General features: G+C 44.6%; 1 protein-coding gene across 1 annotated transcript in view; it reads left to right on the top strand.

Moving 5' to 3' along the window:
- Nucleotides 1-19439, top strand: part of GDPD1 (glycerophosphodiester phosphodiesterase domain containing 1) — a 137661-nt gene that overhangs the window by 51823 nt on the left and 66399 nt on the right. Inside the window, exon 2 of the mRNA XM_040423645.1 lies at nt 10077-10119. Within this exon, the coding sequence (XP_040279579.1) occupies nt 10077-10119 (43 nt within the window). The remainder of the gene's footprint in view (nt 1-10076; nt 10120-19439) is intronic.

Genomic DNA, 19439 nt, shown 5'->3' with positions numbered 1-19439 from the left:
CAAAATGGGGTCACTTGTGGGGTAGGTATAATGCCCTGGTATTTTAGGGGCCCAAATGTGTGGTAAGGAGTTTGAAATCAAATTCTGTAAAAAATGACCAGTGAAATCCGAAAGGTGCTCTTTGGAATATGGGCCCCTTTGCCCACCTAGGCTGCAAAAAAGTGTCACACATCTGGTATCTCCGTACTCAGGAGAAGGTGGGGAATGTGTTTTGGGGTGTCATTTTACATATACCCATGCTGGGTGAGATAAATATCTTGGTCAAATGCCAACTTTGTATAAAAAAATGGGAAAAGTTGTCTTTTGCCAAGATATTTCTCTCACCCAGCATGGGTATATGTAAAAAGACACCCCAAAACACATTCCCCAACTTCTCCTGAGTACGGAGATACCACATGTGTGGCACTTTTTTGCAGCCTAGGTGGGCAAAGGGGCCCATATTCCAAAGAGCACCTTTTGGATTTCACTGGTCATTTACCTACTTACCACACATTAGGGCCCCTGGAAAATGCCAGGGCAGTATAACTACCCCACAAGTGACCCCATTTTGGAAAGAAGACACCCCAAGGTATTCCGTGAGGGGCATGGCGAGTTCCTAGAATTTTTTATTTTTTGTCACAAGTTAGTGGAAAATGATGATTTTTTTTATATATTTTTTTTTTTCATACAAAGTCTCATATTCCACTAACTTGTGACAAAAAATAAAAACTTCCATGAACTCACTATGCCCATCAGCGAATACCTTGGGGTCTCTTCTTTCCAAAATGGGGTCACTTGTGGGGTAGTTATACTGCCCTGGCATTCTAGGGGCCCAAATGTGTGGTAAGGAGTTTGAAATCAAATTCTGTAAAAAATGACGAGTGAAATCCGAAAGGTGCTCTTTGGAATATGGGCCCCTTTGCCCACCTAGGCTGCAAAAAAGTGTCACACATCTGGTATCTCCGTATTCAGGAGAAGTTGGGGAATGTGTTTTGGGGTGTCTTTTTACATATACCCATGCTGGGTGAGAGAAATATCTTGGCAAAAGACAACTTTTCCCATTTTTTTATACAAAGTTGGCATTTGACCAAGATATTTATCTCACCCAGCATGGGTATATGTAAAATGACACCCCAAAACACATTCCCCAACTTCTACTGAATACGGAGATACCAGATGTGTGACACTTTTTTGCAGCCTAGGTGGGCAAAGGGGCCCACATTCCAAAGAGCACCTTTCGGATTTCACTGGTCAGTTTTTACAGAATTTGATTTCAAACTCCTTACCACACATTTGGGCCCCTAGAATGCCAGGGCAGTATAACTACCCCACAAGTGACCCCATTTTGGAAAGAAGAGACCCCAAGGTATTTCGTGATGGGCATAGTGAGTTCATGGAAGTTTTTATTTTTTGTCACAAGTTAGTGGAATATGAGACTTTGTAAGAAAAAAAAAAAAAAAATCATCATTTTCCGCTAACTTGTGACAAAAAATAAAAAGTTCTATGAACTCACTATGCCCATCAGCGAATACCTTAGGGTGTGTACTTTCCGAGATGGGGTCATTTGTGGGGTGTTTGTACTGTCTGGGCATTGTAGAACCTCAGGAAACATGACAGGTGTTCAGAAAGTCAGAGCTGCTTCAAAAAGCGGAAATTCACATTTTTGTACCATAGTTTGTAAACGCTATAACTTTTACCCAAACCATTTTTTTTTTACCCAAACATTTTTTTTTTATCAAAGACATGTAGAACAATAAATTTAGAGCAAAATTTATATATGGATGTCATTTTTTTTGCAAAATTTTACAACTGAAAGTGAAAAATGTCATTTTTTTGCAAAAAAAATCGTTAAATTTCGATTAATAACAAAAAAAGTAAAAATGTCAGCAGCAATGAAATACCACCAAATGAAAGCTCTATTAGTGAGAAGAAAAGGAGGTAAAATTCATTTGGGTGGTAAGTTGCATGACCGAGCAATAAATGGTGAAAGTAGTGTAGGTCAGAAGTGTAAAAAGTGGCCTGGTCTTTCAGGGTGTTTAAGCACTGGGGGCTGAGGTGGTTAATTTGCATTACTGAAATAAATAAACTTTTGCACAATATTCTAATTTTTCGAGTTTCACCTGTATATGACTCCTCAGATCCTTACATGACTCAAGTGTTTGCTGAGTTGTGTAATTCATTTAAGGCAGCACTGCCGCTGACTCACTTCTAAGGTAATGCTTGTTTAACCCTTAGGATACCAGAGTTTTATTTTTTTCCTTTGTTTTTGCGTTTAAATTTTTCTTCCCTGTCTTCCTGGAGTCATAACTTTTTTATTTTTCCGTTCACATATCCATATGAGGGCTTGTTTTTTGCAGGACAAGTTGTACTTTCTAATGCCACCATTTGATATGGCATATAGTGAGAAGCGGGGGGGAAAAACTGAGGGGAAAAAAACGCAATTCCTCCACAGTTTTAGGGGCTTTGTCCCTACGGCATTCCCTTTGCGGCAAAACTGACCTGTGCCCTTGATTCTCTGTCAGTACGATTACAATGATACCACATATGTATAGGTTTTATATGTGTAAATACTGAAAAAATAAATGTAAACTTTGAAAAATATATATGTAAGAAAGTACAAGGAATCATCGTGAATAATAGGTATGTGTCTCCGAGGTTTCTGGCCTCGGTGGAGTAAGAACCGGTTTTTATGTGTCAGCAGCAGTTGCTGTTTGACACCTTAATTCTTAGTATGGCTGTATAGCTGATCCAGGACGGCTATTACTGGGAGTAGTCAAAGTGCTGGGTGGGTGACTACTCCCCATGTTCCAGGCTGGGTTTTGCCAGGTCTAAAAACCAGCCAGCACTGCCAGGTGAGGAGGATTACCTCAGTCTGACAGTGGAGCTCAGGAAGTGTGTGTGTTGGGATCTGAGGCTTGTGCCGTGCTGGAGGACTGAGACCCGTCTGTAAGGGAAACGGGCCCCCTAAAAGCCTGCCAGGGCCGATCCTAGGGTCACAGGCGCCTGGGTGCAGAAATATTTCTGGCGCCCCCACATGGGCGTGGTTATCTTACTAACTCCTCCCCTTTACAATGTTTCTATGGCAACAACTTCAGCCCCACGAATCGGCGGCTCGGCTGCTCGGCTTAAAAAAAAAAAAAAGTCCCGGCGGCTCGCTCGGCCAGGGCCGGACTGGGGATAAAAACCAGCCCTGGAAAAAGTTGCACACCAGCCCCACAGCATTGCGTCATTATTTACTTGTTTATAATAGGAGAAAGCATTCATTTTAAAACACGTGTGTAAACACGAATATGAACTTTGCCCCACGATAGCTCTTTTGTAGAACCCCCATAAAAACTTACAGTTACTTGACTTGGCCCTTGGGGATCTCGGACGCCACTTCAACACTTTGGCCGGGGGCTCGGCGGAGCTGATGTTGTGCTTTAACCTAATGAGAAAGATTTCATAATAAGGATTTGGAGAAAGGGCAGAGGGATAGCAGAGCAAGGAGAGGCTGGTGCTGCTACTAGGGGGTCATACCATGGGGGAGTAATAAAGCCCACCATAATGCCCCCCCAGTAGTAATAATTCTCCTTATAATATGCAAAACATTTGTAATGCCCCCAGTTGAGCTAATGTTCCCATAATGTGCCAATATAAAATACCCCTTCTCAGTGCCCCCGTAGATGACCCCCATAGTGCCCCCCCCCTTCCCCATAGTACCCACCATAATGTGTCCCAGTATAAAATGCCCCTATACAGAGCCCCCATATAAAATATCTTCTTTTTTAGCCTCAGTAGATGCCCCTATAGTGCCCCCCAATAATCTGCAGTAAGATGTGCCCCCATAGATGCCCCCAATCATGTGCCAGTAATAAGAGCCCCCCCCACCATCATGTGCCAGTAGCCAGAGCCCCCCCATATCATGTCAGTAGCCAGAGCCCCCCCATATCATGTGTCAGTAGCCAGAGCCCCCCATATCATGTGCCAGTAGCCAGAGTGCCCCCAATCATGTGCCAGAAATAAGAGCCCCCCCACCATCATGTGCCAGTAGCCAGAGCCCCCCCATATCATGTGCCAGTAGCCAGAGCCCCCCATATCATGTGCCAGTAGCCCCCCTTATGTGCCAGTAGCCCCCCTATGTGCCAGTAGCCCCCCTTATCATGTGCCAGTAGACCCCCTTATCATGTGCCAGTAGCCCCCTTATCATGTGCCAGTAGCCCCCCTTATCATGTGCCAGTAGCCCCCCATATCATGTGCCAGTAGCCAGAGCCCCCCCCTTATCATGTGCCAGTAGCCAGAGCCCCCCCCCCCATATCATGTGCCAGTAGCCAGATCCCCCCCATTATCATGTGCCAGTAGCCAGAGTGCCCCCATATCATGTGCCAGTAGCCAGAGTGCCCCCATATCATGTGCCAGTAGCCCCCCTTATCATGTGCCAGTAGACCCCCTTATCATGTGCCAGTAGCCCCCTTATCATGTGCCAGTAGCCCCCCTTATCATGTGCCAGTAGCCCCCCATATCATGTGCCAGTAGCCAGAGCCCCCCCCCCTTATCATGTGCCAGTAGCCAGAGCCCCCCCCCCATATCATGTGCCAGTAGCCAGATCCCCCCCATTATCATGTGCCAGTAGCCAGAGTGCCCCCATATCATGTGCCAGTAGCCAGAGTGCCCCCATATCATGTGCCAGTAGCCCCCCATATCATGTGCCAGTAGCCCCCCTTATCATGTGCCAGCCCAGTAGTCCCCCCTTATCATGTGCCAGCCCAGTAGTCCCCCCTTATCATGTGCCAGCCCAGTAGTCCCCCCTTATCATGTGCCAGCCCAGTAGCCCCCCTTATCATGTGCCAGCCCAGCCCAGTAGTCCCCCCTTATGTGCCAGCCCAGTAGCCCCCCTTATGTGCCAGCCCAGTAGCCCCCCTTATCATGTGCCAGCCCAGTATTGTACCTATATAAAAAAATTAAAAAAAATAATACACTTATACTTACCTCCAGCAATGCGATGCGATGCAGGCCACCTCTTCCGTCTGTGTCCCTCGCTATACGGCTCAGGCGACGCGATGACGTCATCGCGCCATCACCGGCCTCTGATAGGCTGCCAGCACTAAGCCGGCAGCCTATCAGAGGAACAGGAGGGGACACACCTCTCCCTCCTCTGCCGCAGCACAGACAGGCATCTGTATTGCCGTCCTGAGGACGGCAATACAGATGACTATGGAGATGAGCGCTTCCGCAATGGAGGCGCTCATCTCCTGCTCTGCCCTGCCGCCGGCCGCGGCCGCCCCCACTTGTCACCAGGGCCGCAGCGCTGGGGTGCGGGGCACCCACTGCACCCCGTGTAGGATCGGCCCTGAAGCCTGCTATGGACTGCTGGTGACAGAACTGCCAACAAGGTGATTTTTGTTATGTGGACTTTCTATTTTGTGTGAACTAACACCAAGACTGCAAAGTAATGTTTTGTTTTTTCCTTATGTGTGAATAAACACGGAAGTTTGATTTAAGAACTGGTAATTTGCCTCTGTACTGCGCCAGCACATCCTGTCTACCAGAGCGAATCCCCACAATATATATATTTTTTTCATCATCATATTCTGATCCCCATAACTTTTTTATAATTATATCTACTGAGATGCGTGGGTGCTAATTTTTTACATGATGATCTGTAGTTTTTTTTTTATACCATTTTTTGTGTGTGTGTGTGTGACTGACATTTTATAAAAAAAATTTGGGTAAGAGAAGCGATGAAAAAATAGCGAATAAGCTATTTTGATACTTTTTTCCAGTTATACCATTTGCACGCTTCCCGCTTTTTCACCGTTTAGATGCCATGATCACAACATCTAATGGCTGTGATGTCAGTGATCGGCGGACATTACAGAGAGACCCGCCGGCTATGTCGCTCGCTGCACCTGCAAGCGGGCGCTGTGTTTGAGCATCGCACCAGAGCCATGAATGTACGGTGCTGGTAGCGAAAGGGTTAAGGAAGCAACTAACTGAACTCATTGGCAAATTTTGTGATAGTTTGTCAGCGATAATATTGTCCTTCTATCAGTCAACACAAATTATAGGACCTCCTATATAATTAGGTCATTGTCAGTCAGCTGCTGCGGTTAGAGGAAAATATAATCAGAAGAGTAATCTTCATGATCAGTGGTGTAACTAGAACTGACAGCAAATTTTTGAAGGCCCCCTCAGTCTCCTTCTGCGGGCGCCTCCGCTCTTGGTGCAGCACTGCGTCTAGTCACCCACTACACTGTGACCTCACATCGCATAGTGTCGGGTCATAATGTGCCCTTACCACCATACTGCGCACTGTCCTGAAGCTGTGTGCTGCCAGAACTTAGTGCAGGCTCCTGGAGAAGAAGGACAGGGAGCGGTCAGTAATACTAGTACTAGCCCTATACTCACCACTCCCTGGGCTCTGAAAATACATTTATTTTTCCTCTTCCCTGGCCTCTTCCTGAATCAAGCCCCATAGCAGCCTCTTCCATGGTAGCTACACCACTGCTCATAATAATAGTAGGTGTCAAATTTTAATACCCGCATGACAGCTCTGTTGTTCTCTTTATAGGCCTAGATAAATATTCCGTCAGAACAGCATTGGTGTTAGGTTTTTGATCTGTGCCTGCTGCCCTCAAGCTGTCCACTGCGGGCGCAGACACTACACCAATCACCATGCCATCCAGTATCCTGATTGCTGGCGTCCTCTCCATGCTGCTGCCTCCATGCTTCTGCCCGATGCTCTCTTACGGTGCTCCCAAATCCTTCCCAGCCAATGGCTGAAGGTCCCGGGGTATTTAAGGCACCCTTTCCAGGCAGATGGTGCCTGAACTTTAGGTTCCCTGGTGACCAGCAAAGGTGTTTGATAGTCTAGTGCTAATTGCAATTTGCCTCCGTTTATCCTGCTTTATTTCCTGCCTGTTTCCACCCTGCCTGTATGCTACTACACTTTCAAGTCCAAACTCAGTTCAGTTTGTACAAAAAATAGTGGTAGGTTGTGGTGGCTCACTAGCAAGTAGTTAAGGTATGGTGCTGCAAGCTCATATAGAGGGAATCACCCCACCAGTTCAGTTTGTGTTTAAGTTAACCCTGTCTGTCTACCTCGTCTGTGATCCAGTCAAGTTCCCAGCCTGCTTGCCTTACGTGTGCCTCAACACTACCCTGCCTGCAAGTCTTTTCTGTGTATGCGTTACCTGTGCTCTGCCTTGACCTCTAAAACTATCATTCAAACCTTGGTGCCTATTCAGACTGTACCTGCGGTTTTCCTGCACTTTTGGTTTGTTTTCTATATCCAAAGATCCCGGTTCTTACACTGGAGGCCCTGAACCCGTCAGTCAGCTGCCAACTACACTGGAATTATCCCAGGAGGTAGCAGCCTGGTTGCTAATCTGCAGCAAAGTCCAGATCCCTGTATAGGGGTTAAAGGGTGAATACTGGAGAAGTGCCAGAAAACCCCCCCTAGGGTTAGCTCTACGCCAAACTAGTTAGGCTGAGTTCACACTTCAGTTATTTGATCAGTTATTTCCATCAGTTATTGTGAAAAAAAAACTGATGTGGTCCAAAAAACACAGAACAGGTGCAGATCTTAACATTATACCTTATCTTTCAGTAGGCTTCACTACTGGTTTTGGCTCACAACTGATGGAAATAACCGATCAAATAACTGAAGTGTGAACTCAGCCTTAGTTGGCACAGTGGGTTCATAATCGCTGATCCATAACAATTGGGTTGATAAGTGTAATGTGTGATGTTCTTATTGAGTCAGTCATACCCCTTCCCTCTCTGGCCGCAGTGATGGTCTGACTGAGAGGGTTAAGCAAGGCTGATTGCTGTGCTAAAAGTCCAAACAAAGAGGAAGTTAAAGAGGAAGTAAAATACTAGAATACACATGGAGTGACTTCTAAATCTTATATCCAAAAAGCCATCCACCTGTTTTTAGTGGGAAAAAAAAAAGAATATTCACATATAGGCTTTCAATATGTGAAAAAAGTGGCACACAGGTCCTGTGAAAATATAGGGCTTGGATGAAGGAAGTGTCAGAGATTGGGTTGCTGCTGTGTGAGTAGATGCCTGTATAAACTATACTATGGCTTAAGGCAGTAAAACATTGACATCATGAATCAGCAAGCGTAGAATCATGACAGTGGATACGTTTTGTACTATGTCTCTCATGTTTCCGTCATACACACACAAAGCCGTGCATGTAGTAGGCTCACTCACTGAATATGATGGGAATGTGGACAGAGGTTGCAACATTTTACTGAGTCATCTTTCTTTCAGGTTTTAAGTTGCTTATGAGGACAACTTAATTTCTAAATTTCATATTAAATAGAATGTAAAAAGATTCATCTATATGTACTATACATATACAGCAGGGCTTGACAAATTTCCTTGGAATCTAGGAGCCAGCTAAAAAAGTTAGGAGCCAGGCGGAGCCGTGTCATAAAGCCCCCAGTAGGTGCCCCCATAGTGCTTCCCCCCCACTTCTCCATAGAGCCCCCCCAATAATGCTGTATACCATGTTACATATACCGCCGCTCTGTCCCCGGACCCTATTGACTATAATGGGGACGGGGGTGGAGCTCCGGCGCAGCATGGCAGTTCGCGGTGAGAGGCTGCCGGACTAAAAAGTTGGACATGCAGTACTTTTACCATGCACTGCCGTGCTGCACCAGAGCTCTGCCCCCATTATAGTCAATGGGGTCAGAGCTGCGGTCCAGCGAAACAGCGGAAGGACGGATCTGACAGGGTGAACCGCCTGCCAGATCCATCCTGCCGCAAGTGTGAAAGTAGCCTTAGTTCTCTAGCTACTGAATGAGATAGGAGAAGGGATGCCTTTAACATATAGATCTCCTTGAGAAGCCAATTTGATCCTAAAGGGTTAATTCACACTGTAATCTAAACTGTGTCCTGTCACTGTCTTATCACTGCTGCAAAAGCATCAGCACAGCCTCAGTGTAACCTGTTCTTTTAACTCAAAGAATCGAATGAGTCACTAACTAAGTCGGATCTTTAGATTCTTTTAACCTGTGACTCATTCGATTCTTTCTTACTTAGACTCCCTGTACTTACTTGTGTGACTCGGAGCTGCTAGTGCTTGCCTTGCCTCAGCTCTGATTGGTTGGTGGGCGGGGAGGGGAGGGGCTGGCAGAAGCAGCTTCCACTCTAGGATCCGATTACACTCCTCCCGAGCCCCTCCCCTCCCTGCTGCCAGCGTCTCGCTCTCTGTGTGCTGTGCCTCACTGACTGGATGAGCTGTTTCAAACGGTGCTGCCTCCGGACAGAACGGCAGCTCCTCACCCATCGCCCGGGCACCTTTGAAAACGGGCTGACAAATACCCAAGCGCCAGGACTAAATTCCTGGTCGCCATGGCGACCTGGCGCCTGGGATTTGTCGAGCCCTGATATACAGTATACTATAATATCTATGTGTACATATATACTATAATATCTATATTTACTATACATATGTACTATAATATCTATAAGTAATATACATATATACTATATCTATGTGTACATATATACTATAATATCTATAAGTAATATACATATATCAATGCAAAGTAAAATGTCTCAGTTGGCTCACCAGTTGATCAATATGAATAGAGGTGCTCGATCACCGGTACACCTAAAAACCGTATAAATATATGAGATTAAAAAGAAGAATTGTGATGGCACACACACACTTTTTTTTTTTTTTACCTTTTTTGACTTTATTAAATTTACTGAACTTTTTAAATGAATCTTTAAATTATTGAACAACTGCTGGATCCTTTAGGACATACTGATCCCATCGATCATTGACCATCTATTTTATCCTATATTTTATACTAACCTAACCACATCCCAATTTACAATCACAGACTGTCACTTTACCCTACCATTTTATTTATCTATTTTGTCCATTCTACTATAAACAACAAATATTTTAATCATTAATAATAAATACCTTCCAGTTTAAACCAAATGTGAGTGTGCCATCACAATTCTACTTTTTAATCCAATATACATATATACTATATCTATGTGTACATATATACTATAATATCTATATTTACTATACATATTTACTAAAATATCTATATGTACTATATATATTTATGTTTTTTATTAAGGTGCTGGAGAAAATCTAGAAAATACATTGACTGCATTCAAACAGTGAGTATACTTTCTATCTTACAAACAGCAATTATGTTTTTTTGTAAAATACATGTGAATGTCCAAACCAGAAATGGATAAAAAAAAAAAAAAGTCATTAGTAGGTTGGTCAAATTTGACAAGATTTTTAGCAGAGGCAAGGAAGAACTTTAACATTGGAGATTTGTGACACATTTAAAAGTGCTATGTCATTATGAGAGGCACTACCCCTTCCCAACCTCCTCCGTTGGGGTATGTAAAGATGGCGCCTTCTTCACAGTGCAGCGGGTGCCATAGCCGCTGGGTTTCTACAGCAGATACACCGGGCAAATGTCTTTGATCGGCGTAAATGCCAATCACAGACATTGACCACGGCATCACAGGCGATAAATCATAATACTTAGGAATGTCCTTTAGTAGTCATAACAAAAGTGATTCATGAGTATTATGGTTACGCCACAGTGAGACCACATTTATCGGCTTATTTGGGCACATAAGATTTATATACAGTCTACCAACGAGATGGTCTCATGCCACAGTTTTCATAGAGTGAATAGAAGCATTGGATGACCAAGCGGGTCCCACAGTTCACAAAGATACTATACTAGGATTGTGCTATTTTATTTTATTTATATCTGCTATTTTTGTTTTTATTTTATAGTATTTTAGACTCCGTATTTTTGCTTTATTTTATGTATTCATTTATGTGTATTGCATTATTTACATAAAATTTTAGCCGGTCATGTAGATTGCTGTAGTCTTGAAAACTATAGCCTTTATTTTTCATTTATATCGTCCCTATGTTTTTTCAATTTGGCCTCTCTTGACCCATTTTCACCATGTAAACCATCCAATATGTAGCACTTCCTGTTCCTGTACCCAACCAAACCCATGATGCACTTCTTCTTTCTCTGCCACAGCTCCAGCACCCCCCTAAAAACGTCCAGCTTTATAACTCTCTCGGATACTGTAGCAACGAGCTCCCTCCTCTACAGGGTTGATGGAGATATTTTGTTCCAGCAACGGTGATGGAGCTACATCCGAAAAGCTGTTGAGCAGGAGGGGGATGGGCCATCACTTACTAAAGGCTTGGGAAACCCCTTTAAAGGGCATCTGGCAGCAGATTTGTACCTAAGAAACTGGCTGACCTGTTGCATGTGCACTTGGGATCTGAAGGCATCTGTATTGGTCCCATGTTCCGCAACTACCACGCCCATTGCGCTTTGATTGTCAGTGAAAACGTCATCACGTCTGGCCCTAACTTCTCTGAAAGTCAGTCAAAGTGCAGAGGGCCCGGCAGTTGCAGAGCCTCTAGGTGTAACGGCAACTCCCCTGTTGCTCCTAGAGGCTCATTTGCATATATTAAAACTCAATTTTTCTCAGTAATGCGGGTACATATGAACATAGGACCAACTTGGATGCCTTCGGCTGCCAAACGCAGTTTCATAGGTACCAATCTGCTGACAGGTGCCCTTTAAATCTTAGAGTTTTGTATTTAAGTAATTTGTCTCTTATAATGAATTAGTAACCCCTTGAATTCCCACATGATTCTGCAATTAAAAATAATCAGTTCTCGCTCCAGCCTCCTCTGGTTGAATACATTTTGCAGAGCTAGCATTTTTTTTTTCTTTTTTGCACTAATGGATCAACGGGTTATACTGCTAGATTAGTTCAGTACCTATATAAACTGTATAGTATAAGGCGATGCCCTGGGGAAATCTTTGGATAATCCGATCATTAAAATTGTGTGCCTTGTAAGAACATGATGAGGACCCATTGTCCACCCCTGGATGAGACAATCCTGGAGCCCTTGTGGATAATCTCTTGTAAAATAGTAGTTATTATATAGTCATGGCTTAAACTTGAGGGGAAGTGTCAGCATTCAACTCTCAAGAGGGAACATGCAGAAGGCACAGTTTGGGTTAAGAATATCTTCCCGATTCAGCGTTGTCCCCCTTTGTCCTTCTAATTAGCAGAATGGAATATAAGAGCCTAATGGTGTCCTAAAGCTGCCAATCTGTGATGAGAGATGTGCTGGGGGCTCAGATTGCACATCTCACTATCATGAAGAGCAGAGAAAGCCTTAGGAACAGTCGCGTTACAGAAAAAGAGTCCCTAGGTGCCTAAGAACATGCGTTTGCACCGAAAATCTCTTCCTCTGACTAATCTAATGCAAATAACCCAGGCTATTATAATATATAAAGTGTATGTACAAAACCGTCACCAGGGACTAAAAGCCTCAGCATCTACCAGTTGATATTCGCGTAATACCCGTCCTCTACCCCCATTTTAAAGGAGGTTGCATCTCATGCTTTTTATCTTCTACACAGGGTGCAAATACTGCTTTCATTAAATTGGGATCAAATGAGCACCCCTCATACAACCCTCTGCAGCTGCACCTGTTTTGAAATTCAGTGCAATCCTATAGGATATGATATATGTGTAATATAAAAAAAAAATTAGCCTGGGGGTTGACGTCACAGGGCAGGGACGGACTGGCAACTAGAAGTGGCCCTGGAAAAAATATTAAAAGTGGCCCCGTTTTGTAGTTGGGTCCAAGTTGATGGAAGGCAGGGCCAGCAATACCATATTGTGGCACATTATACAACCACAGCAGAGCCAAATACCAGGGTCCATCACAAAATACACCCACTAAAACTTCCACTGGCCAGCCGTGAGGAGGTCCCAGGCGGCCCCCTGGGGATCTGCCCACCGGGAAATTTCCCTGTAAGGTCTATGGCCAATGCACCGCTGGTCACAGGGGCTAACATCACCACTAATGACCGGAGAGTTTCATGGACTGGTAGGTACTAGTGCAAGTAAGGATGTCACAGTGGTAATGATGTCATAATGGGTGGTGCCGCGTCCCCAGGACCCAGAATGTCTAGATGACCCTCTGCAATTGCACCCATTTTTCAATTCAGTGTAATTCTATAGGATATGACATTTAGTTTTATTTAAAAAAAATCCAGGGATGATGTTACAGTGGCTGACGTCTCTACTGATGGCCGGGGAGTTTTAAGGACATGGACTGTTGGGTCTCCTGTAGGGTACTAGTGTGAGTAATGATGTCATAATGGGCAATGCCATGCCCCCAGACTGTGTACTGATGTCACAGATGGCCCTGGTCTAACCCTCTGCAGCTGCATCCATTTTGCAATTCAGTGCAATGCTTTAGGATGTGACGTGGTTAATATTATGAAGTAAACCCACAATACTGGGAAGGATTGCCCCATACTGGGCTCTGGAGGCTGTGACTGGCAGGATGTGTCCCTGACTACCGAGGGCAGTGAGAGAATGTGCCAGCCTGTGCTTCTAATGTCACAGCCGGTAATGTCACTGGCACCATCTGAGGTTTCCTCTTTATGTTACCGGTACTGGTGGTAAAATCACAGATGATGACTTCTCAAAAGGATGGGGGGGTTCAGGCAGTGACATCACAAGGTGTTCCGAAGCTACAAATTCAGTGACAAGACTTGTAGTTGCCAAACTGGAGAGGGCCCAATGTCAAAAGCATGCATTATTCTTTTTAAAGTGGTTGTCCAGGATTTATTTTAAATGCACCCCCCCCCCCCCCTTCCCACCCACACACACACAGTGACACATGTGAAGAGAGCTATGCTGCCTGCTCCATTGGGGCTACGTGGCTCCTGGTCTGTCTCCTACAGGGTTTTCGTAACGTCCTGCATGGACGGGACACATCCACCACTGCAGCCGGTAAATGTCGTCACCGCTGAGGCCAGTCATTGACTGCAGAAGCACATGTGACCCTATCCGTGCAGGAAGTTTACATGCTGGTACTGGTGGTCTGGTGAAGACAGCTCAGGGACCACAGATCCTGGATAACCCCCAAGCCCTTAAGCCTTCACTGGAAGTTCACTGATGATAATGTCATCTGTAGGGCAGTGTCAGGCACATGGGCTGGTGGGTCCTCTGTAGGGCTCCAATGCATATGCTGACATCACAGAGGTGGTGACATCCTAAAGGACAATGGTAGTGACATTTTCTGATGTATAGTTTTTTTTTTATTTGGTGGTTTGTGGTACCATGGATTGTGCCAGTACTCTGCATTGGGACACACAACTGGCAGACAGCGTGGTGGCTGTAGCTGAGCAGGGGTGGCGATGCTGGAGACATGCTGTATGTCCTTTAAGATCCATTGCAGTTGATGCTGTGGGTTTGACGTAACGCTGAAGGCAGGGGGAGATTTTGGCATATGGACTGGTGGGTCTTATGTAGGGTACCAGTGCAGTTAGTGGTAATGATGTCTTGATGGTCAATGTTGAACAAGTAACTTAACCTGCCATGTCCTCCGGGACCAAAATGTGTGGTCTCTGGCATAGGATTGTAGTAAAGGAGTGTGCTTTACACCAGGGCTTCTTAAAGTTTTTATACTCAGGCCCCACTAGCCAATCCATGTAGATGCCAGGGCCTCACCAGCGACCAAATACTGCTATGCAGCGTCCATATTACCTCCGTAACAGAGCATGTAATACCCCGTAGCAGCGGCAAATACTAAAACATCAAATAACACAGCTGTAGAACAAAATACCTCCCCAGCAGCGCCAAACTAATACCACAGTGCTGCACAAAATACCTCCCCAGCAGCACCAAACTAATACCACAGTGCTGCACAAAATACCTCCCCAGCAGCGCCAAACTAATACCACAGTGCTGCACAGAATACCTCCCCAGCAGTGCTGAATACTACAATGCACCACAAAATACCTCCCAGCAGTGCTGAATACCACAATGCACCACAAAATACCTCCCCAGCAGCGCCAAACTAATAACACAGTGCTGCACAACATACCTCCCCAGCAGTGCTGAATACCATAGTGCTGCACAATATACCTCCCTAGAAGTGCCAAATACCACAGTGCATCACAAAATACCTCCCCAGCAATGCTGAATACCACAGTGCACCACAAAATATCTCCCCAGCAGTGCCAAGTACCACAGTGCATCACAAAATACATCCCCAGCAGTGTCAAATACCACAATGCCGCACAAAATACCTCCCCAGCAGGGCACCTCCCCTAAACAAATGCCACACTGAAGCACAAAATAACTTGCCACAAGCAGCAAATAAATACCACAGTGCAGCACAAAATACTTCCTCAGCAGTGCCAAACAAATACCACAGTGCTGAACAAAATAATTCTCCAGAAGCAGCAAATACTACATGGCAGAACAAAATACTTCCCTTGCAGTGCTAAACACCACAGTGCCGCACTTAACACTCCCCCAGCTGCACAACATACTGTACCACAATGCAGCACAATATACTTCCCCAGTAGCGCCAAACAAATGCCACACTGAAGCACAAAATGACTTGCCACAAGCAGCAAATAAATACTACAGTGCTGATTCCCCAGAAGCGCCAAATTCTGCATAGCAGGAAAAAATACTGCCCTCGCAGTTCCAAATACCACAGTGCAGCACAAAAGTCCTCCCTAACTGCTCTAAATATAACAGTGCATCACATAATACTTCCCCTGCGGTGCCAAATACCACAATGCAGTGGAAAATACCCCATCAGCAGGCCAAACAACTACTGGCCTTTCTACAAGGAGATCCTTTCTGTAACAGCATTTACATCCAGGGAATAAATAATAAAACTAAAACTGTAAGTATTGTGGGGTTTCGCTGTGGTAGATGGGGTAAGCGGGCGCAGTACAGAGGCAAAATACAAGTTCTTAACTCAAAACGTCAATATTTATTCACACTTGAGGCAATTGCACAAAACAGCACGTAACTTTGCAGTCTTGGTGTTAATTCACACACAATAGAAAGTTCATATAACACAAGTCACCTTGCTGGCAGTTCTGCCTCCAGTAGTCTACAGCAGGCTTTAGGGGGCCTGTTTCCCCAGCGTGCGGCTCTCAGCCCTCCAGCACGGCACAAAGCCTCAGATCCCAAAAACAGAGACATCTCTGCTGAGCCCAGCTGCCTATTTAAGGACAGCCAGGTGCTGCCAAAACCCGGACCTTTCACTTAAACTCCGGTCCGGTATTTGACCTCACCTGGCTGGAAACCAGCCCAGCCGCACATGCTGGGAGGAAAATACCTGACTTGACAGACACAACCCCTCACTGTGTCACAGTAGCCAGAAATAAATGACATAAATACCTGGCAACAATTATCAATTGAATGGGGCTGAGCTGTAGTACTAAGCACAACTACACATATAGTTAAAGGGGTTGGCCAGTTTCAGGAGGAAACCGAACATCACATGGGATCCTCCTCCAAACTGAGTGTTACTTACCTGACAGATTCCATGCTGCTGCTCTAGTTCTTCCAGTCAGGCTCTGTTTATCACTGCAGTCAGTCAGCGGCCTCAGCAGTATACTGAAGTGGCCAGTAATTGGTTGCAGTGGTCATGTGCCGACGTGACGCCACTGCTGCAGCCAGGCAAACAGTCTGGCCAAGGGAACTGAAGCAGCATCTGTCAGGTAACACTCACTTCCTTTTTGCAGGAGGATCCCTTGAGTTGTTGACAGGTATTTATGTCATTTATGTGTTTGGCCACTTACAGTTTAATTTTGTTATTTATTCCCTGGATGTCTCGGTTAGACTATGAGGCAGCAGACTGCTGTTTCAGCAAGGATCTCACGATGGAAAAGTCAGCAGTTGAGTGTCTGAGGTTTATATAGCAGGCAATCTATCATGTGATAATGTCCATGTAATCTTAGCAGGCTATGCACATGACTTCTAATATCCCTATGTATTTGCTTATTATGCATAGTTGCTGCTTTTATGGACTGGCAAAGTTTAGTGAATTTCAGTATCTTCTGGTTTAATGGCTAAAACCTTTTATTTATTGGGATTATCCAATTTGAGTCATTTTTTAAATTATTTAAAATTGATTAATTTTGTACCATGTTCATTACAATATTCTTTTGTTCTTACAGGTAAAATGCTAAAGGAGTTTTCTGGGTTTTTAATATTGATGACCTATCCTCAGTATAGGTCATCAGTACCTCATCAATGAGTGCCTGATACTCAGCAACCCCGCCAATCAGCTGTTTGAAGAGGCCGCCGCTTGCAACTGAGCCTCCTTGCAGTTTACTAAGCACAGCGCCATACACTGTATAGTGGCTGTGCTTGGTATTGCAGTGCAGCCCCATTCATTTTAATGGGACTGAGCTGTGCCTTGGCCATGTAACTGATAAACGTGACATCACTGGCTTAGGATGGGGCAGCAGTGCTCACCTGAGCGCTTCAGCCTCTTCAAAAAGTTGAGCATTAGGGGTCCCGGGAATCAGACTGCCACTTAGCAGATATTGATGATCTGACCTGAGGATAGGTCATCAGTATTAAGCACCCAGACAACCCCTTTAATAAATGGGTTCTTGACTCATTTAGTCAGTTTAATTTTGAACCATGTAAATTAATCTTAAAAGGGCTTTACCATTATCTTATGGTAATTATATATATATATATATATATATATATATATATATATATATTTATATAACGTTTAAAAGTTTGGCTTTGTGATCATTTTTTTTTAAACTTTATTATCTGTTGTGATATTCGTCACAATAAGAGTTGACCTGGGTGACTGTCTAATAAGACCCATTAGGTTTGACATACTGTACTGGTAGCAACCCAGTAATCATTTGATCAATCATATGATTACTGGGAGTCTGGGACTAATACTGGAAGCGGCATTACGTCGTTAAACACAGTAAGAAAATGAAGACATCCAGAATAGTGGTGTAGTATGAGTTAGACTTGAGACTTGTTCCATATTTATGAATGACTGGCCATTTCTATTATTGTTCTGCAACATTTATGTCACATATGAAATACACTAGCAGAAAATAGAAAAAGGACCTCTGGAAAACTAAATGTGATTGAACTGAGACTGACAAAGTATGAACTGCTAGTGGTGCTTGGTCAGTGATCACACAACTAAGGTGGTGCACCCTTTATTTTGGGTTCTGCAGCAGGGTATGTGTTGAAGTAGGGTCACATTAATACTGGGTGGCATCTCCCTTCCCTGCAATTATACACTAAGCACAACTAGCAGTTTATACTTTGTCAGTCTCAGCTCAATCGCATTAAGTTTTCCAGGTGTAATTTTTTTCATTTTACATGAATATATAGTGATCAAGAAGACAGTAGACGTTCAAAACACCTGTACCTTAAAATAACTCTCCAGTTAGGAGCTAAAAATCTATATACCGTATAATTCAGCACCTACAAGGGCTCATTGTCTGCTCTATAGTGTCCTCAGATCTTGCTGCTTTTCTAACTCCGCTCCATTGCGGCAGAACGGACAAAACAGTTTAGCTACAGTTCCTACAGGGAGTCCGAGGTTGTCTGAGATATGCCCCCTGCCTCTTCATTTGTTCAGACTGCTGCTGTCTCCCTCCTCAGGCTTTTGAACTGTGCACTGATAACAAGCTGGATTGTCCCCCTCCTCTTTAGTCTGCAGAACTTTTTGATTCATCTGACCACAGAACAGTTTTCCATTTTGTCCAAGTTTATTGAACTTTTTCTATGCATGATACAAGGTTCAGGCTACTTTCACACTAGCGTCAGGGTCCAGCTAAAACGCTTCTGTTACTGATAATACAACCAGCTTCATCCGTTATGAACGGATCCTGTTGTATTATCTTTAAAGGGGTTCTGCAGTTTGTTTAAACTGATTATCTAGCCTCTGGATAGATCATCAGCATCTGATCGGCGGGGGTCTGACACCCGGGACCCCTGACTATCAGCTGTTTGAGAAGGCAGCGGCGCTCCAGTAGTGCCGCGGCCTTCTCACTGTTTACCGCAGGCCGAGTGACGTCATGACTAGTATCACTGGCCTGGGTGGGGCTAAGCTCCATTCAAGTGAACAGAGCTCAGCCGAGCCCAGGTCAGTTGATACTAGTCGTGACGTCACTTTGCCTGCGGTAAACAATGAGAAGGCCGCGGCGCTACTGGAGCGCCGCTGCCTTCTCAAACAGCTAAACGGTGGTCCCGGGTGTCGGACCCCCGCCGATCAGATGCTGATGATCTATCCAGAGGATAGATGATCAGTTTAAACAAACTGCAGAACCCCTTTAACATAGCCAAGACGGATCCATCTTGAACTCCATTGAAAGTCAATGGAGGACAGATCTGTTTTCTATTGTGGCAGAGAAAACGCATCCGTTCCCATTAACTTGCATTGGGGGTCATGCTCCGCATCCCAGGACGGAAAGCAAACTACAACATGTTGCAGTTTTCTCTCTGGTATGGGAACGCAACTAAACTAAACGGAATGCATTTTGGAGCATTCCGTTTTGTTCTGCTCAGTTTTATCCCCATTGACAATGAATGGGGACAAAACTGAAGCGGTTTTT

This window comes from Bufo bufo, chromosome 3 (assembly GCF_905171765.1).
Source record: "Bufo bufo chromosome 3, aBufBuf1.1, whole genome shotgun sequence".
Taxonomy (NCBI): Eukaryota; Metazoa; Chordata; class Amphibia; order Anura; family Bufonidae; genus Bufo; species Bufo bufo.
The sequence above is the reverse complement of the archived record's forward strand: the minus strand, read 5'-3'. Positions and strand labels throughout refer to the sequence as shown.